The 27886-nt window shown below is 42.4% G+C and overlaps 1 protein-coding gene across 3 annotated transcripts; it reads right to left on the bottom strand.

The window, feature by feature from the left end:
- Positions 1-1286: 1286 nt before the first annotated feature.
- Positions 1287-27786, bottom strand: Paip2b (poly(A) binding protein interacting protein 2B). Of its 3 annotated transcripts, XM_021190491.1 has the most exons (5): positions 27686-27786; positions 27292-27349; positions 9819-9966; positions 5133-5309; positions 1287-4107 (listed from the first exon to the last, which is right to left on the bottom strand). In XM_021190491.1, exons 2-5 carry the CDS (start codon positions 27318-27320, stop codon positions 4051-4053), a joined length of 411 nt encoding a protein of 136 aa, XP_021046150.1. In that variant the 5' UTR covers positions 27321-27349; positions 27686-27786; the 3' UTR covers positions 1287-4050. The 3 variants fall into 3 exon arrangements, with proteins under 3 accessions (XP_021046150.1, XP_029390750.1, XP_029390751.1); XM_029534890.1 differs by lacking the exon at positions 27292-27349 and having other exon boundaries at positions 27686-27763; XM_029534891.1 differs by lacking the exons at positions 27292-27349; positions 27686-27786 and adding an exon at positions 23794-23835.
- Positions 27787-27886: the final 100 nt, after the last annotated feature.

A 27886-nucleotide genomic window follows, 5' to 3' on the forward strand; every position in this document is an offset into this window, starting at 1 on the left:
TGAGACATCTATAGGAAATATATTTTATACTCAAGGGATGTAGTTTGCTGTTGGAACACTTCCTTAGCCATGCATGAAATCTTCCATTTAACAACCCCAGCACTGAAATACAATTTAGTAATGGGACAATATTAAGGTATTTAGGACAGCTTGGTAGTTCACACCTACAATGTCAGCACTGGAGAGGCTGAAGTAGGAGGATCAGAGGTTCAAGTCTAGTCTGGACCACAGAAAAACGGACTCAAAAAAGGAAAGTATTTTTTAATAACCTTACCAGGGTTAAGGATATTAACCTCATTGGCAGAATGCTTGCCTAGCTGTGTGAGGTTCTGAGTTTGATCCTAAGAACTGCCTTTTTTTTTTTTTTCTTTATAGCAGTAAGTAGCCTAGAATGTTTATTCATTTAAAGAAAAAAAAAAGTTAAATTTGGGGAGAAGAGCTGAGCAAATCTTCCATTTAAATTATAAGTAATAAAATGTAGGGGGGATTTTACATTAAAAAAGAAAAGATACATCTGCCCTTGAATTCCCTCCTGTTCCCCAAAGACAGGAAGTGTGGCTTCTAAGCTTGACACCCTGAAGAAAGCAGTGTCTAATGTCCTAGTCCCCTGATTCCCAGGAAATGGAAACTTCTGGGTCCGGCAGTGGGTTAGGTGATAGACAGAGGCCAGGTCGTCTTTACTGTTTGGTTGGCTACATTCCGGCTCTGTTCCTATTATCACCCATAGCTTCTGTGTGGGAGAGGATTGCAACTGGAGGATTCACTTTCCAGATTGTAACTGTTGTCTGCTGACATCCTCATGTTAGCAGGATGGGCTCACACCCACTGTTGGGCCATCTCGGGACTGACCATCCTGGGGGCAGCAAATCTCATGGCAAATTGTGGACATAATCAGTCAGGGTCCCTGCTTCACATCAGCATCCTTTCTTCCCTGTTTAGCAAACGGATGCCCTCCACCCCTGTTTTCCCAGAGGAGGATGGCTGGGATGAGCTTTTCCATCAGGTAGGTACTTCTAGTCAAATTTGTCAGACCCCTGAGTTCCTGTCCTTGGCATCCTATAAACCAAGACCCTTACTGAAGAGGCCTGTCCCCTCTGGCAATAGGGGACAAACTCAGAAGGCCAGGCAGTCACATGCTCATTGCCATAGTCCCAATCAAGAGGTCTACTTTGGCTTCCCCTCTTTCCTGGCTCCTCGAGGGTGCTAGTGCAAATTCAGGGCTGTTTACCTGCACCTTCATCTCTCTAAAGTAAAAAAACTTGGCATAACAATAACCTGGAAAATACTTAGTAGTTCATCAAAACCATTTATTTTTAAGCCATGGTTAACCTTACAATCTTAATGAAGCAATCATAGGTCTTGTAACTTTGGAAATAGTGCTACCCAGTCTCAGCCTTTCACAGGCCTGGAGTACAACCAGCCTGGTGTAGTGCTTGCATAGCACGAGGTCCTGGGTTCAATAAAAAAGACCCAATCTTCTCCTTAGAATATCTCCTGGCTTGTTTATATGATAACCACACTACAGATAGAAACTGGTCCCTGACCCTGAGCTACAGTACCAAGGCTTTGGCTACCTCAGATTTCTGATGTACTCTAAAATTCATGAATAGGCATTCCTTCCCGTCTCCCCGCCCCCAAAGTTAGCAGGGTCAAATAATCACAGAACTCAGTCTCTAATAAATGAATACTGAGACCAGGCAGACTAGCAACTATTTAGAATGCTTTCTATTGCTGAATTTACACAGCAATCTGAGTTTGAGAATTCCAAGGAAAAAAACAACCCAAAACTCTTGTAATTGGGGCTGAGTCTGTAGGTCTAGGGTACAATTGTGCTTCCTCACAACATTGGATGGTAAAAGAGTTGAGTCACAGGAAAAATCATTCCATACATTTCTAAGGACCAGTTCACTGGCTGCATCCTAAGCCTACAGTCGGCACCCTGCCTCTGAGGTGGACTCAACACACCAGCCCTTGGATTCCAGGTATACCCAACAACATACACCTCTGAAACCAGGCTAGAGAATGACATCCAAATAAAATGAGCCAGCACAGCAGGAGGGAGGCAGGCCCCTTGGACCACTCCTAGCAGCTTGGCTTCCAAAGAGCAAAACTGAAGGATGGAACAAAGCCACCTCAGGCTTTGCATACGCTTCCCAGACAGGTGCTCAGAGGAAGGTGCACTCTGCAGAGATTCTGAAGGATCTTCTTACAATCCTGATACATTCTGACCTCATGGAGACTACAAGGGAAAGAATCATTTTAAATGTCCTACACATACCCTCCCTCTCCTTATTAGAGGGGACATGCCAAGCTAAAAGCTTAAACAGAAATAAAGTCCTTCCAGGAATTCCTAGTTTCATTCTCTCTCGATGGAGAAGCTTTGGGAAGATGTGTGTGTCTGGCCATACAAGTTCTCTGAGCTACTCTCTATGATGTGACCTGAGTAGGAGGCCACTTTCACAAGATGCCATCCTTGTGATGACTCAAACTGGAAAGAGAGAGACGTCTGTCTTTAACTTCTAAGACTGTGTTCAAATCAAGGGAGGGTTGAGAACAGCTCAAGGGTAGGACTAACCTGCCACAAGTGAGACTCTGGGTTCTATCCATGGCACCAAGACAAAATGGAAACTCAGCAAACCAGTTCATATGAAAAGGGGAAACTTTCCAGACCTCAGGCCTCTCCTTCCAGTCTCTGCCCATACTACATACTGATCTGATGGACTGCTGGAAGCGGCATGATCTTTCCAGACCTGCCATACAGCACAGTGATAGCCACAGCACCATCAGTCCTCCCAAGACCCTTGTCCTTGGAGTATGATCAGGACAGGACACTTGTTCTCTCACCCTCTGACACTACCACCTTCACCTCTACTCACAGCAGCAGCTCCTGGTGCAGTTCAGTTCCACAGAGCACCAACAAAAACCGTAGTGAGTTACAGCTAGAACTAAGAGTGCACCTAGACAGGACCATGAGGAAACTAAAGCTGGTCTGTGGGAGCAGTAACACCTAGTAACAGCTTCCTGTACACAGAAAGCCTGATTGTTGTGCTCTTGGGCAGGGCCCCTCAGCAGCTTAGTTTCTGGGAATCACTCTGTAAGGCATGAGAAAACCCAAACTAAGCAGCTTGTTAGTCCCTGGAAACATGTATTTCCTTGGGGAAAAAAAAACAGAAAATTTGAGGGAATTAAGACATCAGATATTGAAGGGACTTAGGAAAACAAGACTGTCCAAAAAAAAAAAAATAAGATTCAAGATGTAACTAACACAACTAAAGGCCCATCTCGGACTTTGACTAATAGTGTCTTTTAGAACTGAGGGGGGAAAGAAGCCAGAAGCTGCCCCCATGAAGATCATGAAGGCAAAGCAACCCTGATGAGCAACAATGGCTACATACTGATGACAGGACAGCAGTCACTAATGACAATCACCATCAAGCCCTGCTTTTCTGATATACAACACACATCCATCCAAAGTTACATTCATCCAAGAACTTTCAAATCTGTGTTCTCTTGAGTTGAGTTCAGGATAGGAGACAAGAGCTTTATGGGCCACTGGTATCCCAGTTCATCATGGAAATGTCAGGGGATGGGAGCTGAGTGTTATATCTGGTTTGTATCATGTTTTTCCCCCTTATCACCCAGCTGCAAACTCCTTAAGCTCTCCAGGAACCCTGCTGCTGGTAGGTACACAGCAGGGAAAATTATTCTTAAATACTGTTTTTCTTGGTCAGCTTATTTTGCTAAAATGCAGACAACATTCATACAAGGGTAAAACAATTGCAGTTCCTTAACTCCAGAGAGCTCATCAAAAATAAAATAAATTGGAAACTGCTCTGAGCAAGTCAGCACAACAGAAGAGCCATGCTCAGGCTTGGAGAGTTGTACCTCGCACATTAGTTACTCAGAGTCACAAAATCCAGTTAATCCACCTTCCCAACCCAACCCGCCCTGGCTGCACACCCTGCCACCCCCCTTCAGCTCCGCCTTTTTTGTGCATTGCTGGCCCCAAGTACGGGGACAAGACAAGTCCTTCTGGAAGCTTCCAACAGCTCAGTACTTCACTCCTGGAATAAACTCCTTGGCATCTGGATTCAGGTTACTTTTGCTCTGAAATAAGAACCAAGAGAAAACATGCCAGGTGTGGTGGTACACACCTTTAATCACAGTACTCAGGAGGCAGAGGCAGGTGGATCTCTGTGATCTCCCTCCCCATACTAATGGTTGTCTTTCTGCTTTCATGGAATACTGTACTTTAAAACTTATTTCCAAGCTAGGGATGTAGCTCACTGATGAGTATGTGCCTAGCATATACAATACTCAAATTCCAGCCCCGCAGAGATATGAAAGCACAGGCAGAGAGAGAGGAAGGAGGAGAGGGACAGGGACAAAAAAAAAAATCATTTATTTTTGAAGTTCTGAGGACTGAACCCAGTATCTGAAAAAAGGAAGAGTATTAATACCCCAGGCTATAACTGAATTGTTCTCAGAGGCTGTTCCTTCATGTGTCCCACCCCACTATAGGATATTTTCCTGAACGTATAAATGATATTCATTCCAAATAGCACTTCAAGCTACTGAACTGGTAAAAAAACAATATTCCTCAAAGCCAGCTTGGATACCAGAACCTCTATTTTCCTCATCTTTCTGTACCCCTTGGTATACTTGTGAACAGCCTAAATCTTGGCTCACTGCAGGGCACAGCCATATAGGAACATAACTCTTTGAACAATGTTCAAAGTGCCACATCAAAACAGAAGGCAAGGAACTCACTTCCCTGACTTAACTGACATGCAAACTGGCCTGTGAGCAGTGTGTTCCTTCTAATAGGAACAGTTTTCCTAGCAGAGAGAGTTCATAGATACAGACAGTGAAAGAGAAAAACAGTATCAAGTAGTCTATTGAAGCCCAATTCAGGCTTCTAACCTTTATCCCAGTGTAGAACATCAGGTAAATGAAGACTGATGACTACAATTTCACAGAGCTTGGGGTTCATTTAAGGGGTTGAAGGCATGGCAACTCATAAGCTCCAGAGACTTGATGTAGATAGAGCATAAAGCCACACAGAGCATCTATGACTCTAAACACCATACTCTTTTCAGGATGTTACATGTGGAACTACTGAAGGCTCTTACCAAAATGTCTTCAGATTCATGACTTTCACCAACTGATAGTCCATTTAACTGCTGCTGTAAGTGCCCCACAGCCTGAGGCAGGTCTCGTGCTGGGATGAACCAGTCCTGGTCCTCTTCATCCAGCATCTCCTGGAAGCAGCGGTCCAAGAAGTCTTGCTCCTGCAGCTCTTCCTCCACCTGCCAACAAAGGGGAAAGCTCAGAGGTATTATCGCAGAGGATGTCCTCAGCCCTTCCCACCAGATGGGCAAGAAAGCTAATGATGCTTCTAATGACAGTTGTGGTTTAAATGAGAACTATTCCCAATTGGCTCATGTTTCTGAATACATGTCCCTAGTTGGTGATGCTGTTTAGGGACATCACAGAACCTTTATGAGGTGAAGCCTATGTGGAGAAAGTATGTCACTAGAAGCAGGCTTTGAGATTTACAGCCCTACCCAATTTCTTGTGCGCTCTGCTTCCAATTTGTAGGTAACATGTGAAAAGCCAGCTTCTTGTTCCTGTTGTTAATGCTTGTTTGTTGCCATGCCTTCTCAGACATGATGGACTGACTGTATTTCCCTAGAATTGTAAGCTATAATAAACCCTTTTCTTCCCCCAAGTTGCTTTTGGTCATGGAATCACAGAAACTAAAGAGAAAACATGATCTTAGTTATTCAAAATGGCAGAAACTTCAGGTCTTCACAGATCTTTATGGGATACTTTTTTTTTTTTTTTTAAGATTTATTTATTATTATATCTAAGTACACTGTAGCTGTCTTCAGATGCACCAGAAGAGGGCATCAGATCTTATTACGGATGGTTGTGAGTCACCATGTGTTGCTGGGATTTGAACTCAGGACCTTCAGAAGAGCAGTCGGTGCTCTTAACCACTGAGCCATCTCTCTAGACCTGTGGGACACTTTTTATCATTACTTTTGATTTTGACTCTTGCATCCATCCATCTATCTATCTATCTATCTTGGTTTTTCGAGACAAGATTTCTTTGTATAGCTGTCCTGGAACTCACTCTGTAGACCAGGCGGGCCTCAAACCCAGAAATCCGCCTGCCTCTGCCTCCCAAGTGCTGGAATTAAAGGTGTGTGCCAAGCCGGGCGTGGTGGTGCACACCTTTAATCCCAGCACTTGGGAGGCAGAAGCAGGCAGATTTCTGAGTCTGAGGCCAGCTTGGTCTACAGAGTGAGTTCTAGGACAGCCAGGGCCATATAGAGAAACCCTGTCTCGAAAAACCAAAAAAAAAACCCAAAAAACAAAAAAACAAAAAAGGCGTGTGCCACCGCGCCCTACTCTGTACTTCTTAAACATTGTCACAAACTGAAGCAAAGAGACCTAGGATTATCCAGTCCTTTGCAGACAGTGTTTACTCAGGAGATTTCAGTGACTTCATGGGCCACTCCACACTTGCCAAATCTCTTTCCCACCTCCTTCTGGGTAACAGGTTCACAGCTCATTGCCTCCACAAGATAGATCAAACAATAACAATAATCACTCAGTTGTGAGTCACAGGTTCAGAAAAAGTCACTAATAGCAAGTTTTTAATTTTTTCTGTTGTTTTGTTTTTAGACAGTTTTATAGATATATCACAGGCTGGCCTTGAACTCTGTAGCTAAGGCTGGCCTTGAACTTCTGACCTTCCAAAAATGCTGGGATTATAGGCATGTTCTATCACCCAGCTTAAGAAGAGTAAATTAAATTAATAATTGCCAAAATATTTGTAAATCTCATAAATTCATAGTTATGAAGCTCTTAAATAAATATTTCTAAGTCATAGCTTTGTGTTTGAAATGTCTTGTATTTATTTTCTCTATCCAGTCTCTACTTTTCTCTCTCTGTGACAGGACTGGACTAAAAAACTCACTATGTATACAGCTCAGGCTGGCTATGAACTCACATCGACCCTCCTGTCTGAGCCTACCAAGTCTTAGGACCACAGGTATAAGCTGCCACATTTCTGCTCTCCATTCTCTTACATATTCGCTTGTCCAAATATTTTACCATAGCTATTTCTTTTAGGACCTTGCCATGTAAATCAATCAATCAAAATCTCTCTCTCTCTCTCTCTAGGACCTTGCCATGTAAATTAATCAATCAATCAATCTTTCTCTCTCTCTCTCTCTCTCTCTTTTTCTCTCTCTCTCTCTCTCTCTCTCTCTTTTTTTTTTTTTTTTTTTTTTTTTTTTTTTTGGTTTTTTGAGACAGGGTTTCTCTGTGTATCCCTAGCTGTCCTGGAACTCACTCTGTAGACCAGGCTGGCCTAGAATTCAGAAATCCACCTGCCTCTGCCTCCGGCGAGCGCCACCACTGCCCAGCTGTAAATCTTTCTCTTATTATAGCAGTACTCCATTTTCTTTGCATAAGAGTTGGGGGATTTGCACTTAGAACATAAAAGAAAAAGAAAAACCAACAAAAGACTGTGAGTTTCAGCTCTGAGGCATGAGTGAGCATTACACCTGCTCTGAGTTCAGTTATTAGACACACATGGGGAAAAGATAGGAGCTTAAGAAAAAAAAAATTCCCAGCCTGGTCTACAAAGTGAGTTCCGGGATAGCCAGGGCTAAACAGAGAAACCCTGTCTTGAAAAAAACCAAAAAAGAAAAAAAAGAAAAAGAAAAAAAATTCTTCCAGTTAGAAAACACGAATGTAAAAGACCCCTAACTCACAACTGAGCAGTGTCTTCTACATCCTATGTCATGTCTCGCCAGTGACAATACCTCCAAGTTGCAGAGAATTGGTGTTTGCCTCCTGCTTAGCAGAACCGAGTCCCTTTTCTCTTTAATATTAAAATTATCAGAATATGAATATAAATCATTCACAAGTATAACTAATGTGTTTTTTACAAGAATTCTTCCCTTTCTTGAGTTATCCTTCCTCTAAAATATATTATTATTTTTAATTGGGAGGGGGGAAGTAAGTGCACATTAGTGCAAGTAAATAAGAAGGCCAGAAGAAAAGCATATTAGATACACTGGGGCTGGAGTTACAGATGTTTGTGGACTGCCATGTAGATGCTGGGAAGCAAACTTGTCCCTGCAAGAACAGCAAGCACTCTTGATGTAGTTATGTCTTCAGCTCCTTTGTTATACTTCCTGAGATCACATTTTTTGTCTGTCTGGGTCAGGGTCTCATGTATCCGTGGATGGGCTCAAACTCAATATGAAGCTGACCTCCAACTGTCCTTGTTGACTCTGTCTCTGAAGTACATACCATCATATACTACTGCTTGCTGAGATCTCAAACAAATGGTATTTCCTTATTTAGGACTTTAGGACTTAGTTGTTATCTCCTCAAGATGACATTCCAATGTGGTTCTAAAAGCCTCATACTTGGTCAACCTTTTCTTCTCTCTCTTTTTTTTTTTTTTTTTTTTGGAGACAAATCCTTGAACTCCTTATCCCCTTGCTCCTACCTTGCAAGTGTTGGGATTATAGGCATGCACCACCATTACCATCTTTCAGAAAACATTTCCCACTGACCCCCCAAAAGATCGGGCTGGGGAAAAGGCTCAGCAGGGGAAGTGCTTATGGCACAAACATGAGGCCCTGAGTTTGGATCCCCAGTGTTCATGTTTTACATTTTAAGCTAGGTGTGGTGGTGTGTCCCTGTAATCTTGGTGTCCAGAGGCAGAGGCAGAGGCAGAAGAGGTCTAGGAACTCACTGGCTAGCCAGTCTAGCCAATCACCAACTTCAGATTCACTGAGAGACCCTGTTTCAAAAAATAAAGTGGAGACTGACAGAGAAAGACAATATTGACATATGGCCTCCACTTGCATAAGTGAATATGCATGTGTGTACCTTCTGCTCCAACCAATGGCAACGCTAGGATTAGGGATTATAGCTTTAAAAGCTTTTATTTATTGTTGGAGGGAGGTGCACATGTGTTTGTTCTCTTTTCACTGTGTGGGTCCTGAGGATTAAACTCAGGTTTGTAAGGCATGGTAGCAATTGCCTAATATGACTTTTCAGAATGAGGTACACAAGAACAGCATGAGCCTGTCAGGAGTGTTGTAGTAGACAATGAGCAGGCAAGAGGGCAGGGAAGACCTGCACACAAGTAGCAGAAACAGTGAAGGATCCCCATCCCTCCTGGGAGTGAGGAACCTCCACCCCTGGGGAGTGCCTTCCAGTCAGCTACATTCCTTCCACTTCCACTGTGTGCATCCTTACCAGTGGATAGCAGACACTCCAGCTAGAGAAGCTGTTTTCTTCATGAGTAGGTTTTCAAATATCACATATTTTATCATAAATTGTGCATTATTAATTATTTTACTCAAACTTGATTTCATAAAGAAGCGTTTTCCCAGGGAAAACATTTTTAACCATATAATCTACCAAGTATTTACCATGAGAAAAACTTACACTTTTACACTGACTACATCAATGTGGTTGGGTAGAATATAGGAAAGACAGAGACCCACAGATGGCAGAGGGAAGAGGGAGGAGAGACTACAGTTACTTGAGTGTTTATGAAGATTTAAAGGGTCAAGCCCTTGGCTCAGAACCCAGAGTTATAGACTCTAAACTCTAACTTGAGTTATAAGCCTTTGGCTGCTAAGAGGTGAAACCCCTGATTCTCTTAAGTGTGTCGGGACTTTATTAACACTAAAAGAGCCATCCCATACCTATAAGTACGGCAAAAAAAAGATTGCAATAGGTCACTGGGATAGTGATTGTCTTCTACCTTTGCCTACCTGTCTGTTGAAATCCTCTTCATTTTCCATCCACATGTATTCTGCAAATGGGTTTTCCTTTTCCTCGTGTCCATTTAACCCTTGGTCTTCTTTGCATTTCACACTGGGTGATGTACTTGCCACACTGGATCCATTCATTATGGAGATTCTAAATAGATTTAAAAAAAAAAAGCAAAAAATAAAGAACCAAGAAAATATGACTCTAAAACACCCAGATCCTTCCAGACACTTCTCAAGTTGTAGGTTGATGACTTTAATGAAAATGTTGTGTTGATCTGGTGCTGTTATGTAGTCAAATGCTAAATACTGGTCCCCAAGATCTGGTTGGCCCCAATGAGCAGATGTTCCTCATGGCTACCAAGAGATGCTATGTAAACCTTGTTCCCCAATTTAAAACTATTCATTAAAATGAAGTGGCTACAGGCAATTACTGTGAAGAACAGAAAAGTCAGAGACTCATTCAGCTTTCAGCCTGAGGGTCGAAGGATCATGAGGAAGCAAGAGAAAGGAGAGTGGAGAGTGAGAAAGGAAGAAGCCAGAACGGGAAGTCTCCACTACAGTGATGGATCAGGAGCACATGCCTAAGTGAAATGCTTCCGCAGGACTGGTGCTGCAGCAGAAGTAACTCAGGTGAGACTCACACAGCAAGTACTGTGGGAGCACCACTGAAGAATTAAGTCTAGTGCTAGAAAAAATAGATTAGGGCTAATTCCCCCAGTAATTATGTCAAAGCTAAATAAATATAGTCTTCATTTGGAAGCTGTCTTAAGTCAGGGTTTCTATTCCTGCACAAACATGACCAAGAAGCAGTTGGGGAGGAAAGGGTTTATTTGGCTTACACTTCCATACTGCTGTTCATCACCACGGAAGTCAGGACTGGAACTCAAGCAGATCAGGAAGCAGGAGCTGATGCAGAGGCCATGGAGGGATGCTCTTTACTGGCTTGCTTCCCCTGGCTTGCTCAGCTTGCTCTCTTATAAAACCCAAGACTACCAGCCCAGAGATGGTCCCACCCACAAGGGGCCTTTCCCCCTTGATTACTAATTGAGAAAAGGCCTTACAGCTGGATCTCATGGAGGCATTTCCTCAACTGAAGATCCTTTCTCTGTGATAACTCCAGCTGTGTCAAGTTGACACAAAACTAGCCAGTACAGAAGCTAATGAGGATAGAATTAATCCAATTACTTTACACAAACACAACTGTTAGTTTGTAACTGTTATGACATTGTAAGACCCCAATTTGTTTCTTAGACTCCCTAGAAACAAAGCCCAGCAAAGAGTTCTTTGTTCTTCCTCCTTACCGATGACCTCTGGAACTGGCTCATCTTAAACTCACTCTGGCGCCTCTTTGTGTAAGGAACTAAAAATGTTTGCCAAAGATAAGTCTGAAACCCTTCAATAGGATATGGGCTGTAACGCATCACCCCCACTCTTATGATGTTTACTCAGATCCCCACCAAGAATGTTTACCAAAGATAGCCTGTAGCTCTTCAGTAAGAGATGAGCTAAAATATTTACTCAGCTTCCCATTCTTTGTAAACTTCCCCCCACCCCCCTTTCCTTATGATCTTTCCTTTAAAAGCCCTCAATTGAAACTGCTTAAAGGTTGATCTCCTATGAGCTCGTTCTCAGCATGCTGACTTTTCCCATTTAAACCCCATGCATTTTGCATCAAGAATGGTTTCTCTCGAGTTATTGGGGCATCGTCTCATCCCAGGACTTGAGAGAGGGTCTCCCCGGGAAAGGGGGTCTTTCAGCATCATTACATCTATCTCGTTACCAACTATTCAGGTGTATAGTTCTTTTAAGAATTGAGAGGAATGGGCCATGGTGGCCTCACATCTGTCATCTCAGCACTCAGACGTCAAAACAGGAAGACTGTCTCAAGTTTCAGGTTAGCCCAGGCTATTGTGAAACCTGTCTCAAACAAAAAAACAAAAACAAAACAAACAAAAACAAAAGGGAATGAGAAAGACTAAATTTACTCTTTCTAAACAAAAGTCAAATGATGTGGATGGAGTATCCTATGCCAAATTCCTAAAAGTCCTAGAACCTACTACAGATCAGCTTCCTCACCATTTACACAGGAAGAGGAAGTACATTTTTTCTAAAATTATTTTTGCATGTGTATCTGTATGACTGTATACCATCCATTCGTGAGGGTGTCCAGAGACCAGAAGAGGGCAACAAATCACTTGGAGCTGGGTTATATGTAATCGTGAACTTCCTTAATGTCTGTACTGGGAACTGAACCCAACTAGGGACTTCTGCAAGAGCAGCAAGTGCTCCTAACAGCTGAGCCATCGTCTCAGCCCCCTACAGATACAATGGTAATGAACAGTGTAAGCATCAGCTCTTTATTCTGAGTATCAAATTCTGTTTCTCCTTAAAATTTATTTAAAAAAATAACAGTTCATGAGAGGTGAGGTTGGAAAGATTACCGAAAAAGAAAAAAGAATCACTGTATTATTTCTGAGTTCGAGGTCAGCCTGGTCTACAAAGTGAGTTCCAGGATAGCCAGGGCTATACAGAGAAACCCTGTCTTGAAACACCAAAAAAAAAAAAAAAAAAAAAATCACTGTATTGCTAGGCAAAAACAAAAAAAATTCACCAGCTGCTCAACCACCTATAGTTAAGAACAATGAGCAACACATGCACAATGCCTTCCTAGCCCTAAGCTCCTGATCTGTGCAGCTACATACATACATCCCCAGTTCCCTGCTTGCTAGTAGGATGACATGGTGTTCTATATCAACATGAAAACCTGTCTTGGGAACCGAGGCCAGTGTCTCTATGTGATACAGTCTGAAAGAGTATCTTTTTGATCATCTTACTGATTTTCTTGGACTATCTGCCAGAAACACAGCCACTGCATTATTGGTTATATTCATTTGAAGTTCTTAATTTGTTGCCACCCTGATGAGATGGCTCAGAGGATAAAAGTACTTACTGCTAAGCCTGATGACAGAGTTCTATTCATGGATCCCATGTGGTGGAAGAGGAATTATTGTATAAAGTTTACCCCCTGAGCCATCTTGCCAGCTCTTATCTATCTATCTATCTATCTATCCATCCATCCATCCATCCATCCATCCATCCATCCATCCTTATTTAAAGGCAAACATGAGTGAATTTATAGTACAGTGGTTCATCTCCAGCATGGCAAATTAACAAGTGACCAAGATTCCTATGTCTATAACTTTTCTTTTGGCTTCTATATCAGTAACTTTATGTACTACTAGGACCAAAAATGCTTGAAAAAGGTGGCAGCTTAAAGAAGGGTTTGTTTTAGCTCACAGTTTCAAAACACAGTCCATCGTGGGGAAGGCATGGAGACAAGGATTTGAGAAGCTGCACTACAGTAGGGAAGCAGATAGTTATGGAATGCTAGCTGCTCAGCTTTCCTTCTTCAGTCCTGAATCCTAACCTACAGGACAGTGCTGTGCACTTCTAATCTAGAAATTCCCTCAGCGATTGATCTCCTAGATGATTCTAGCTAGATCTCACCACGTTGGCAGTCAATATAAACCATCACAGCAATTTTAAATTCAGTTTGGTATTTTTTATATCATTTATGTCTTTTTTCTATAGCTATTACTCCTCCCCTCCTCCACTAAGCTGCTGTCCCATAGGAGCACACCAGTAATGATATTCATTGTTCCAGTTCATATGCATAAATTTTCTTTTCCAATCAGATTCTCAACTTTTGAGAAACAAGGCTGAGGGGGCTAGTAAGATAGCTCAGCAGTTAAGAACATTTGCTGCTCTTTCAGAAGACCTGGGCTCAGTTTCCAGCACCCACACAATGGCTTGCAACCATCTGTTAACTCTCAAGTTTTAAGGGAATCTGACAGCCTCTTCTGGTCCCTGTGGGCACCAGCCACTGCTGTGGTACAGACATGGATGCAGGTAAAACACCCATATGTATAAAAATAAATATTTAAAAAAAGAAACAAAGCCAAAGTCTACACATGCTGCCATTCATATGCCAATCTCTGCTCTATCCCGCTGGCTGCTGGGAATCAAGTTTCCTTTAACAAATTATTTTTCTCTTGTTGCCATCTAGGCAACACACCTGAAAGTTTATCTATCCTTTGAGAACACTTATTGTAGCAAAGGCTTTTACTCTTAGAACTTAGGAGGTAGAATTAGGAGGATCAGCAGTTCAAGGTCATCTTTAGAAACCTAGCAAGCTGGAGTTCATCCAGGGAAAATCTGTCACAAACAAATAAATGTGCTGGGAACTTATCTCAGTGCATACTAGGTCTTGGGTACAACCTCTAGTACTGCAAGAATAGTAGAAAAACAGCTCAAGAGTTCTAAGAGAATTTCATATTAGGGCAGCTATGGTGCCGCATGTCTGTAATACCAGTGCTCCAGAGGCTGAGGCAGGAGGCTTATTGTGAGCTCCAGGTCAGACTGTGCTATGATACCTTGTACATCCTCCATGATTTCATTTTAAACAAATGTGTAAGTAAGGTATCAAGTAAGCAATATATCTGTTTAGCATTCTGTAGACAGAGACAGAAGAAATCAGTTTATTCCCAATTGCACAGGTTATCTTCCCCCAACAGGAGGAATCCAGCTCAGTACTGCTGACCCTTCCATATACAGCGTGTGAGGAAAGAAGCCTGCTTTGAATGTCAATGCACCTGTAAAATAAGGTGGCATTCCTATACACAGAGACCCTACAGGGACTAGGCCTTGCTGAGCAGCAGGTTGTACTGGGCTGTCATTCTCAAGGCCTTACTTGTTAGCTGTTTACAAAAGGCAGTTACTCCTGTCCACCAATTCAGAAACCATCCAGAGAAACAGAGTTCAGTTTTCTGAAACTCTACCTTTGTCCAAAATGAATAAAGAAATCCTGTCCTTATAACTGTAAAAAAGAAGAGAGCAAAAGAATAAGTCTCTGGTGTAGAGCAAGACAGAACACAGTAAACTGCAGGACACACTTGTTCATGAGTGGGAATGGAAACCAAGACTGACATGGGTGTGCTGGCTTTTGATTTTTAAGACAGGCCCAACTTGGTCAGGCGTAGTGGTGCAGCCTTTAATCCCAGCACTCAGGAGGCAGAGGCAGGCAGATTTCTGAGTTCGAGGCCAGCCTGGTCTACAAAGTGAGTTCCAGGACAGCCAGGGGCTACACAGAGAAACCCTGTCTCGAAAAACCAAAAAAACAAAACAAAACGTCTCATCCATGGTTCCTGGCTCACAAAACAACAGCCTTTTGGTTCATTTTGGCTTCATATCAATAAAGGTGGAAGGCAATCCTTTATCCTTCTCTTCTGTTCTCTAGTGCTGGGGATAGAAACCAGGCCTTGCAAATTCTGGAAAGCACTTTGCCACTGAGCTGCATCCCAGCCCTGGACAGGCTCTTGTAATGCTGAAGTGCTTTAGACTTCAGGGATCATCCTATCCCATTCTCCTCCTAGAAGGCTATTGAAACTAAAATTTCTTTTCCCCTAGACAATTGAAAACAAAGATATATTCTGAGCTTCCCCTATCTTTCTGCCTTGAGCTGGCCAGAAACAAATTCTCTGATTGTGTGGACTGATCATCAAACTCCATTTCAATCGAGGCCCTGCCCTATCCATAGCAGAGAGGACAGATTGTTGTGCAGAGTCCAAGAAGACTCTGGACAGACAGGCCCTGCTGGATTTCCTATGCAGTCTTCTAGCATTAGACCACACCCCTGCTGTCTGCGCACACTATTACGGGGTCAGTAATCCTGTTTCAATCATGCTTTTATAATGAAGCCTTCCTTCATAAAGAACTCAAAGTGGGTTTGGAGCATTTCTACACAGCTGAACACAAAGCTTATAGGAAAGTGAACTCATCCATGAGCTGGAGGGGGTGGGTGGGAAGGAGGGAGTGGGGGGGGCTGGGAATTCCTGGAGACAGGCTATTTCCAAACCTCACCCTATCAATCTCTGTGTGGCGATGTGTCCCTTTGTTGCTGTCTTCTTTATTTTTGTCATAGGTGTCTCACTGTGTATCCCTGGTTGATCTGGAATGGCTGTGTGGACCAGGCTGACCTTTACCTCACGGTGCTCCTTTGCCTCTGCCTCCCAGATACTAGGATTACAGGCATGTAGCACCAAACTCAGTGGTATTTGCTTCCTACAAAATATCCTTTAAACTAAACTTGCAAACATCAGTATTCCCCCGAGTTGTGAGCTGACCGGCAAGCTAAACCTAAGGATGGGGGTGATGGGAACCCCAAATAGCAGACAATTGGCCGTAAGTTTCAATGGTCTACAAACTTCAACTGGTGTTTGAATTGAGGAAGCTTTATGTTGGGAATGAGCTCTCAGTCTGTGGGACCCGATGCTATCTCTAGATAGGCAATGTCAGAATTAAACTGCCCAGCTGGTTTCTGCTACAGAAAAGACTGCTAAGGCACACACATTTTGAGATCATAGAAGTGATCTGGCCAGGCAGTGGTGGCGCATGCCTTTAATCCCAGCACTTGGAAGGCAGAGACAGGTGGATTTCTGAGTTCGAGGCCAGCCTGGTCTACAAAGTGAGTTCCAGGACAGCCAGGACTGCACAGAGAAACCCTGTCTCAAAAAAAACAAAAAACAAAAACAAAACAAAAACAAAAAACAAAAAAAGAAGTGATTTGTACTATAAACACACAGTAGTAGAAGCTGAATTTGTTTTTCTTTTAGTATCATCAGGTTATTGAACTGAATATAAATCTTGAGGAAAAACAATTCTTACAGTTCTCAGTGCTGACCACTAAGCTGTACTTTACATTCAACCTGCAGCTTCCACTAAGTGCAAAATTGGTTTTTCCAAACTGTAGCAATCTATATAGTTGTATAGTATGACCATATAAATATACAGGCTTTAAAAACAAAGTACTATCACATCTATATTCTGACTGACTAGGCATAATCTATCCAACAATATTTTTTTTCAGAGCTGGAGGCTAGAACCCAGGGCCTTACGTATGGTGGGTATGTCCCTTACCACAGAGCTAAACTGCAATTTAAGAGGGTTCACACATCGAAAAGACTAGCAGGGAGGGCCTGACTGAGGAATTAAGCTACCTGTCTGTGTTATTGGTTAGTTTAAGATCACACTGCTGGGTGAGTGTGAACTGGTACTTTAATGTGTCCCTAACTTTGTTTAGTAGCTGGCTGAGAATAGGAGATTCTGTTAGAGATTTCAGCTCCTTGGGAGGCATAGCTATTGAGCTGTGAAGATACGTGAGGTCACTATCCTTACTATCGCTGATCTCCATCCACAGCGCTTCCCCAGCTAACCACTCAGATGCTTCAACAGTGAGCTGCTCCTGGACACTCCATTGTCAGTCTGCACTGTTGGCCAGGACCCTTTCTCACAGCAAGACACATTCTTACAAAAGCCTAATGTAGTGGGGATAAAGAAAAAAATATGCCCAGAGCTGTCAGAGATAAAGAAAATGTTCAGTTTCATAAACCTGACTAAGATTAAGACTATCTGCCATGTGAGCCATGTCACAACAGAGCTGCCCTATGTGACAGGACTGAGCTGATGTGTGTAAGCTTGGAAGAGCATCTTCCCACAATCAAGCTTTGCCAAGCACAGCCTCTGCTGACAGCCTGCCTGCAACTTCAGGAGATTCTCAGACAGGAACTGGGTTACTACTCCTAGATTCCTCCCACAGAATATAGATCTGCTGGTTTTTTCGAGACATGGTTTCTGTGTAGCCCTGGCTGTCCTAGTACTCACTCTGTAAACCAGGCTGGCCTCGAACTCAGAAATCTGCCTGCCTCTGCCTCCCAAGTGCGCCACCACGCCCAGCTGCTGTTTAATTCTTAAGTAGCAATGTGGTAACCCATGAGTATGAAGTAGGAAAGAGCTGGAGGAGTGCTTCAAGATCAGACCCAACATGAGACAGACTTCAGGTCTAGCCTGGGGCTAGATTGCACTACAGAAATCCAAAAACAATATGAAAATTATTCTTTCAGTTTTGACAAACATCTTAGAAGAGGAGAGGTTTATTTTGGCTCAGGATTTCAATCCATTGCCAGCTGGCTTCACTACTGTCAGGCCTGTGTCACAGTAAAAACATCACAGCAGAATGGCAGAGTGGAAAACGGCTCCACCTCATGGCATCAGGAAAAAGAGAGAAGGAGGGCTGGTGAGCACATGGATTAAAACAAACCCTTCAAAGGCATACTACTAGTGACTGCCTTCCTCAAAGTCCTTACAGCTCAACAATCAATGAAATCAACAACAGATTAAGTCTCTCATGAAATTAGTATCCTGGTGATCTAATTATCTCAATAGTGACACCAGTTGGAGACCAATTCTTCGACACATGAGCTTTTTGGAAAACACTTTACATTCAAGCCACCAACAGAAAACATGCTGGAAATGGCAACGGCTATTTCATCATGGCTAAAGCTAAGCAAGCACAGTAAACTCAGGGTTGACAAAGCTAGCACCAGAGAAGATGAGGCAGAAGTATCACCAATTTCAGGTTACTCTGATATATACAGAAATACCCTGACTGCTACCTTAAAATCAAATCAAATCAAAGTAAAGCCACAACATCCCCAAATAACAAAAGAATTACTAGTGGATGAGAAAGTCAAGAAACTGAGAAAAATCACTTAAGTGGTTCCTAAGAGTAAAATATAACAAAAAACAAAGATGAATTGTAGAGGCAGCTTTTAAATTAAAGACTTCCAGACTAGAAAGACAGTGTAAATGAAACACCACCTCTTTGCTGATATTGCAGTGTACCCTGCACTGACAGACTGATGCAGACCCTCTGGGAAGAAAGAATCAAGACCACAAGCTTAAGGCAGGTTCCTGGACCAGAGCCAAGAATACAAAACATACAGAATTTAAAAAGCATTTGACAAGCATTGAGAAAGCACATTCTGGTTCAGGGTTCTGAGTGAGGAATGTATCACTTGGAAGCATTTCTACAAGGTCTTCCAGTTCCACTTTGTCAGGTCTAAGCCAACATTTTCATTTTTGTTCATTTGCTACAGATCATTCTTATAGGACTACAGGCCATTCCCTTAATACAGTGGCAAAACTCTATGTGGATTAGAAATTCTAGAGTAAAATTTCTACAACAGCAGTTCCCAAATTGGCATTCTTCAAACATAGCTAAGTGCTGGGGAGATACTCAGTGGGTACAGTATTTGATGTGTAATCACAAATAACTTGAATTCAATCCCTACCACCTATGTAAAAAAGCCAGATGCAGAGGTATGCACCTATACAAGGCTGGGGCAGTGGGAATAAGAGGAGAGGATCCCTGGGTAGGGCAGGTTGGCAAGCCAGCCTTGAGAAATCAAGGAGCTCCAGGTTCAGTGAAAAAGGCTATTTTTAAAAATAAGGTGGAGAGCAATATAGATAGATATCTAATGTTGACCTCTGGCCTCTGTATGTGCACATATGTGCTTGTATAATTATGCCTGTAAGTACACACACAAAGTCATGGAATTCACAGCTAAGAAGTCTTGTTCAATTTACTAAATACTTCCTAATTTTATTAATTTAGTCATTTTTTATTATATCTATTAATTTACTATTGCTAGGACATTAAAAGCTCATTCAAAATTCAGGTGCTGACTTACCACATAACAGCAGTAAGAAAGAACATCCTGAGCCGGGCCTGGTGGCGCAGGCCTTTAATCCCAGCACTCGGGAGGCAGAGGCAGGTGGATTTCTGAGTTCGAGGCCAGCCTGGTCTACCAAGTGAGTTCCAGGACAGCCAGAGCTTTACAGAGAAACCCTGTCTCGAAAAACCAAAAAAAAAGAAAAAAAAAAAAAAAGAAAAAAAAGAACATCCTTTTGAGGAGGGGAAGAAGCTTGGGAGTGGGATTAAAAGCTATCAAACAGTATCTGGCTCTCTCATGTTTCTGCCTTATACCTGGTGAGGACAACAGAGAAGACGAAATGTGCCAGCCTATCAGCAGAACAGCAACACCAGAAAAGTAAACTGGTCACTGCCTTGATCCTAACATCCAAAGAGACACGGAAATAAAATTTCTGTTCTTTGTAAATATCCAGTCAAAGGTATTTTATTATAACTGTACAATCAGACACCCATTTACTTATTCATTCATTTTTGTTATTCATTCATTCATTTTTATTTAAGATAGGGTCATACACACACACACATATATACACATATACATACATACATATATACATATACATACAGACACACAGACACACAGACACACAGACACACACACACACACATCCATCCCTGGCTGTCCTAGAACTCACTTTGCAGACCAGACTGGCTTGGCACTCACAGAGATCCATGTGCCCCAGCCTCTAGAGTGTGGTTTACAGTGTGCACCACCACAAAATGGCTGTTTATTTTATTTTCAATTTAATGCCTGTCTTAGTCAGGGTTTCTATTCCTGCACAAACATGACCAAGAAGCAAGTTGGGGAGGAAAGGGCTTATTCAGCTTACACTTTCCATATTGCTGTTGATCACTAAAGGAAGTCAGGACTGGAACTCAAGCAGGTCAGGGAGCAGGAGCTGATGGAGGGATGTTAACTTACTAGCTTGTTTCCTCTGGCTTGCTCAGCCTGCTCTCTTATAGAATCCAAGACTACCAGCCCAGAGATGGCCCCACCCACAAGGGGCCTCTCCCCCTTGATCACTAATTGAGAAAATGCCCCATAGATGGATCTCATGGGGGCATTTCCCCCAACTAAAGCTCCTTTCTCTGTGATAACTCCAGCTGTGTCAAGTTGACACAAAACTAGCCAGTACAATGACTATTAACTTTTATAGACTTTAATAAACAATGTCCCAAAGATATTCTGTGACATTATTCTGATTATGTACAAAAATTGCAATAGGCTCCATAATGCACTTAAAAACACTTCCAATGGCAGAACCAACAGACTTACCAATATTTAATCATAAGATTGTACACAGCCTTCAAATTATCCCTAGTTGAAGGCAGTCAATTGTTTTTCCAGGAAAACATCAAATAGGTGTCAGCAGAGGGACTCTGACTTCTTCAGCTTAGCTCCAAAAAGAAACATACTCTTGCCAGGCGTGGTGACACACGCCTTTAATCCCAGCACTCAGGAGGCAGAGGCAGGCGGATTTCTGAGTTCGAGGCCAGCCTGGTCTACAAAGTGAGTTCCAGGACAGCCAGGGCTATACAGAAAAACCCTGTCTCGAAAAACCAAAAAAGAAAGAAAGAAAGAAAGAAAGAAAGAAAGAAAGAAAGAAAGAAAGAAAGAAAGAAAGAAAGAAAGAAAGAAATGTGTAAAATAATGTCGTTTAGACTAATAAAAAAATTAATGAGGTCAATTATTACATGTAAAATATTTTCTCACCAAATCTCTAACGTCAACTGATAACAAAACCAAAATTGTCTAAAATGATGTAATGGAAGTTTGAACACATCTCTGCTAAGGATCGTCCCCACACTAGATGTCTGAATAATTTCTGTCAAGGATCTCCCCTGTGATCATTTCCATTAGACATTTGACCACACACTTAAGAAAACAGGACTCAACCTGAGTTCAAATCCCAGCAACCACATGGTGGCTCACAACCATCTGTAATGAAATCTGGCGCCCTTTTCTGGAGTGTCTGAAGACAGCAACAGTGTACTTACATATAATAAATAAATATTTAAAAAAAAAAAAAAACAGGACTCAAATTATTTGTATTAGGAATAGATTACTTGTACCCGTGAAGGTTTCCTGAGAGAGCTTCTAGCATGCATCTGTGCAACCACCTCCTGGGCCTCAATACATGATTTTTGGTGACTGTCATTTTTCAAATATTACCAGTATTCTAAATCTCAGGCAGGAGGATGTCAGTGTCTTTCAGGAATGATCACTTTGTATTTCCCAACACCTATGACTCTCCATTACAATCTGTTTCTGACAGGCTCAGTTACTTAAAACTGACTTCTAGAAAATGTTTACGTGCTTTTGTTTACTATTTAGCCCTCAATGACATGAGTGGCTAATGATCTTCTCCTGTGAGTTAAAGGTCAGACATAAAAGCTACCACAGTGGAATCATCTGAACTCCAAGAATTCTACACTGCCAAGACCAACAAATTCACCCAATGATCACTGCATTTGATACAATTTTGAGTAAAAAAAAAAAAAAAAAAAAAAAGAATTATCATTGCTAAGAGGAGAGAAGAAAGCCTAACTACATTATGAGACTGGACACAGTAGATACACATACATAACAAAGTTCATTGAAAAGAGCCATATTTCAAGAGGGACAAACTTTCAAAGTTAACTACTGATAAAATCATGTCCAGCAGGCCAAGGTCAGGACGGAATTGCTCTCTGGGAATAAGAGTGCTTCCCTGTGCTACAGGACAGGAAAGACAAGATCAGTCAGGAATGGGCAGGTTTTAGAGAGGGAAAGGCTTCAGTCATGGAATGTAGACTATACATCAGGACTTTTGGAAAAACTGCTTGAGCCTTGGAATGTGTAAACTCTAAGAACAGAACTAAAGTCATCAGGAAGCAAGAAAGCTTTTAAACCAAGATCCACTAGACCAAAGGTTCTTAACCTGTAAGTTGGGCATCTTTGTGTGTTGGGGCGGGGGTGGATTCATATGTAAGACATCCTGCATATCAGATATGTACACTACAATTCATAACAGTAGCAAAATTGGAGTTATGAAGTAGCAACGAAAAAATTTTATGGTTGAGGGTCACCATAACATGAGGAACTGTATTAAAGGGTCACAGCACTAGGAAGATTGAGAACCACTATGCTAAACCTTTTTTAAAAAAAAAAAGAGAGAAACCCTCTACAGATAACTTACTTATGTAGAAAAAAAAGGGGGGGGGGGACCACATAACATCCAGGGGCTGGAACAAGATTAAAGAATCAGCTCTTCCGAGCACTTGCTGGCTGCTCTCTTACACGCTCTTCTGGAAAGCTCTCTGCTCTCCAGAGTCACTCAACAGTAAATCTGGCCTGAGGTGTTACTTCACCTATGGAAGTACCTGACTTCAGCTTAAGCACTTCCTTCCTGAAGCCCTTGCTGGTGGCAAGTGTCTTACTAATGAGCTATATTGCTTGCTGTTCCTTTTCCTTTCCTTTTCCTTTTTTTTTTTTTTTTTAATTCTAAGAGTCTTACTAGGTCATCCTGGCTGATCTGGATCTGACCTATGTAGATCAGGCTGGCCTTGAATGAGATGTGCCTGCCTTTGCCTCCCAAGTATAGGAATTAAAAGAAGGTACCGCCATACTTGACTTGCTTTGGTTTTTTGGACAGGGTATTATTAAGTTGTTCGGGTTGGCCGAAAACTTGCCAATTTCTGCCCCAGCCTCCTGGGCATCTGGAATTAATTGACTATATCACCTCACCTAATAAGCCCATGCCTTTAATTACTACCCATTTAGTTCCAGAAAAGCTATGAAAACAAACTTATTTTTCTCAAATACTACAAATGGCCAGGGAGTAAAGGCTGAACAAAATGAAGCTTGCTAATAGTTTCAGGATGTTTCTTATAGGAAATTCCAACTTAATTTTTATCCCATGTATTTCATGTCAGGACTTAGTTGGTAGTAAATTTGACTCAGCTGATGTGGGACCTTCACTTACCACCTGCCACAAACAATCCTGTTTGTTCAGAAGTGTGAACATGTCTAATAATGATGTCCCAGAAGCTTCAGAGTATGACACACCACAGAAAGCAATCTTTCTAGACTGAGTCTCATCTGACCTTACAGGCTTAAGAGCTCTAGAGTCACCTTCCAAAGGATCTCATTTCTGAAAATGACTCCATTTTACAGTCTTCAGGAACTCATAAACTAGCAACATTTTAAGTCTTTTATATTGCAAAATGTAAAAATCTCCTTACTGATGCCATTTTAACAAAACAAACGAACAACCACAAACTAAAACATGGAAAGTCTGGTTGGTACTGAGGTGTCTATAACAATTTAATAATGCAGATATGAAATTCTTCAGTCTATGACAGTGAAGTCATTTACTTACTTACCACTTATGAATCTCCCATGCATCATAGACTGTTTTAAGTCCTGAAAATATAAGGAAACTCACTCTAGATAGAGCTCACATAGCAGAAACAAATGACCAACAACTGATTTACTATGTAATGTGAAGTAAAAGAAATAGGAGTAAAATGCAGTCTAAATTAGAGGAAAGGAGTGGCTAGTGACATGCAGATGAGGAGTGGGTCCTACTTTTCTTGAATTGGTTTTCTTTATACCCCACCCTAATTAGGGTTTTTCTATGTATCCCTGGCTGTCCTGGAACTCAGTCTGTATAGTAAGTAGGCTGGCCTCAAACTCAGAAAGATCTGCCTGCTTCCCCTTCCCAGTGCTGGAAATAAAGCATGCAACACCACCACTGAACTTTGAATTGATATTGTCAATGAAAATTCTACTCTACTGAAACAGCACAAACTATTGTAAAAATTGGAAAGCACACACACACATCTCCCATGCATCTCCCATGCATCATATACTGTTTTAAGTCCTGAAAATATAAGGAAACTCACTCGGGAGGCAGAGGCAGGCGGATTTCTGAGTTCGAGGCCAGCCTGGTCTACAGAGTGAGTTCCAGGACAGCCAGGGCTACACAGAGAAACCCTGTCTCGAAAAAACAAACAAAAAACAAAACAAAACAAAAAAAGGAATGGGGCCAGTTGTGGTGGCTCACGCCCTTAATCCCAGCACCCAGGAGGCAGAAGCAGGCGGATTTCTGAATTCAAGGCCAGCCTGGTCTACAAAGTGAGTTCCAGGACAGCCAGGGCTATACAGAGAAACCCTGTCTCGAAAAAACAAAACAAAACAAAACAAAACAAAACAAAACAAAAAGAATTAGGAATGGGACTTTCAGCCTACTAAACATGTGACCAGTTGGGAATCTAATCTGAGTGACTGTAGAGACTTCATCAAGGGTGCATAAGCATGAACTGGGTGTGCGGTTACTGTTTGTTATAGTACGAGGTTGTCCACCAAAGGGAACTGGCTAAGGAAACCATGGTATTCTATGAAGTAGCAGAGAAGAAAGATGGTCTGTGTGCTGAAGAAGAAAGGATTGGAACAGGAGGCTGGTGAGGGGGAAATCTATTTATCTAATACCTTCTCTGGGAAGCCTTTCAGGAGGAGTTGAGAAGTCCCCAGATCAAATACCTGTGCAATAGATGCCATGTCTCAGGTTCTCATCAAAGGTAGGATAGAACTGTGGAGCCTGTTGTCATGAAGCTCAGAATTTCAGTCAGGAAGAGAGCCATATGAACAAGTAGTTCTACCACAATACAACTAGATGCAGCACCAGGAAGATATATTGAATCTTTGGCATGTGTCAACCATTTTGCTAGATGCTCTATATCTGATAGTATATATTATCATGTAAGATAGGTGTCTAAAGAGAAGCCTACAAACTCTAGAACCCCTCAGTTACCCTCTGAAGAAAAGTAACTGTCTCCAGAATCCTATTCAAATATACGAGTATATGAGCCAGATAAGACATGAACCAACCCCTTTTCTTTGTTCATGTGAGACCAGAGCAGGACTCAGTACCTCAGCTAAAGCCAATATATGGGTTAAACTTGGAGATTAAGAACCAAGAACCACTCAGGGCAGTGGTGGCATACACCTTTAATCCCAGCACTTGGGAGGCAAAGGCAAGTGGATTTCTGAGTTCGAGGCCAGCCTGGTCTACAGAGTGGGCTATATAGAGAACCTGGCTTGACTCGAAATTCTGCCCAATAGGAATCTTCTGTTTTAGAAGAATAAAGATGTGGTAGACTTCGTTTTCTTTAGAAGATATAAATGTCAGATGGACAAAGAAAGAAAGTGGTATCCAGGACTAAAATCCTATCTTAAGTATTACCAAGCTATTGCTCTATTAACAGTGGTTCTGAACATGTAGGTCATGACCCTTTTGGAGGTTGAGCAAACAACCTTTTCACAGGGTTCAAAAAGCAGAGATCTTGCATATCAGGTACTTACATTATGGATTCATAACAGTAGCAAAATTACAGTTTTAAAGTAGCAACAGAATAGTTTTGTGGTGGGCGGTCAACACAACATCAGGAACTGTATTAAAGGATCATAGCATTAAGGAAGGTTGAGAAACACTGCTCTATATGGTTTTGAAAGCACTAAGGTTCAGACAATATGGATGATGAAATAACTTTCCATTCCTTTTTATATTCATCCCCCATCACCACAGGTAATGTGTGTGTGTGCCTCTTCCTTGGAAGGCAAAAGTGTCTACTACATATCATCCCACACCCTGAACTGCAGAACTCTGTGCATTTAATTCTTGGTTTATAGGTCTCTCCTCTACTAAACTTTAAGATCAAAGGAAGGAAGTACAAGCTACCATCTTCTAAACTTCCAAACAAGTGACCACTAAGCAGATTTATCAAAGACATGGTAGGTACATTTGATTTTTCAAATGCAGACTTACAACAGTTTACAAAAGTGACCAACTCAGAGATCTGTAGTTTACCCATGACCTTGACAACTGCTATAATTGTCAAAAATCACAACAGTTTTAAGATTCCGCTCTTTCCAGTGTGATTTACTAATATGGCCCAAACATAAGGCCTGCAAGGCAATGCTGTCACCTAAGAGTAAAAACAGCTTTTAATTCCCTCTAACAGACTTCTTTCTCTACTACAACAAAAATCTTACTACAGCAAAACACAAGGAACTATATACTGTTATGTGCCACAAATTGGATAAGAAAAATAGTAAAGCAAAGCTTACAAACTCCACAATAGTGAATCTGATGCTAAACTACAACTTAATTTTCCTTTTCTGAGAACCAAGAGAAACAATTCCAGATATAAAGCCAAGAAAATGACAACATGAGAACAATGCAGTTTTGGAGATATTTTATATATATATATCTTATTCTTCCTCCCTTTCTGCCTCAAGTACTAGCCTTATTCCAATACTCAATTTCCTCCAGCCTCCAAAATAAAACCCCTATTGTCTAATATTCCTCAACTTCTAAAATCTCAGTTAAAACTACAAGTGATAAGCTAATTTGTTTGCAGTAAATGTCTGGCATATTTTTATTTGGGTTTGAGACAGTGTGAAAGGCCATCTAGAAACATATGGTTAGAACCACCACAGGAAGCCAAACACTGCCATACTATGAGGTATAAACAAATTCTCTGTAAAGACAATGCTGAAGGTCGCCTCTGAGCTGTTGTAATTCTCTCTGAGGCTGTGTGGGATAATCACATATGTCCCATATCTTACGGACGTCCGGGATGACCAGGCCCTTCCTCACAGTGCTAATTAGTGCTCTAAGCTGGGTCAGAATCCTGTTCCATCCCGTTCCACATAACAGATTGCAAATTGGTGGCGGCTGGCAAGCCTTTCCACCTGCATTTTCAGCAGTTTTGAGCCAAAGCACTTTATGAGGACAAAGATTCTAGAAGAAGAGAGGGATTAGATGGCATGGAAGGGGAGGCAGGGAGAGTTTAAGCAAGCCCACTGTGGTTCCGAACCTTGCCGAGCCTGTGTTCAGCGTCGTCATCTGCCTCTCGCCTTCACCCTTCCAGGTGCCTACAGAAAGCAAAGTGAGAGGTGTTAGTTTCCAGGGGAAATGGGGCTGAAATCCCGAGGTTGAGGGTGGACGTCGCAGATGGCAAGAGAGAGGAGAGGCGGCCAGAGGCGGCAGGTCCTACAGAGCAAGGATGGTGAAAGGGATGAGGTGAGAGGAGCTGGCCCGCGAGCGCAGGAGCGTCGGACGGCCTGGGCCCGGGCCGCGCTGGGAAGGGGCTGTGCGCGCTCTCGGACAGCCCGCGGGGAGAGGGGCTGTGCGCGGCTCCGGGCAGCCCGCGGGGCGAGGGGCTGTGCGCGGCCCCGGGCGACGATCCCAGCCCGGACGCCTCAACCCACCTGGCCGCGCGGACAACGCCGCCCCGAGGTCCGCACCACAGCACAGCGCCGCCTCCCGAGAGCGCGAGCCTCGGCACACAAACGCTCGAGGTACCTCGGCCTCGCACGCGCGCCTCGCCCCGCCCTCTAGCGCCAGTCATTGGCTGCCGGACAACGCCCCGTCCATCTATTGGACAGCAGAGAATGCCGCTCACTTACCTA

Source organism: Mus pahari, chromosome 2, assembly GCF_900095145.1.
Source record: "Mus pahari chromosome 2, PAHARI_EIJ_v1.1, whole genome shotgun sequence".
NCBI lineage: Eukaryota > Metazoa > Chordata > Mammalia > Rodentia > Muridae > Mus > Mus pahari.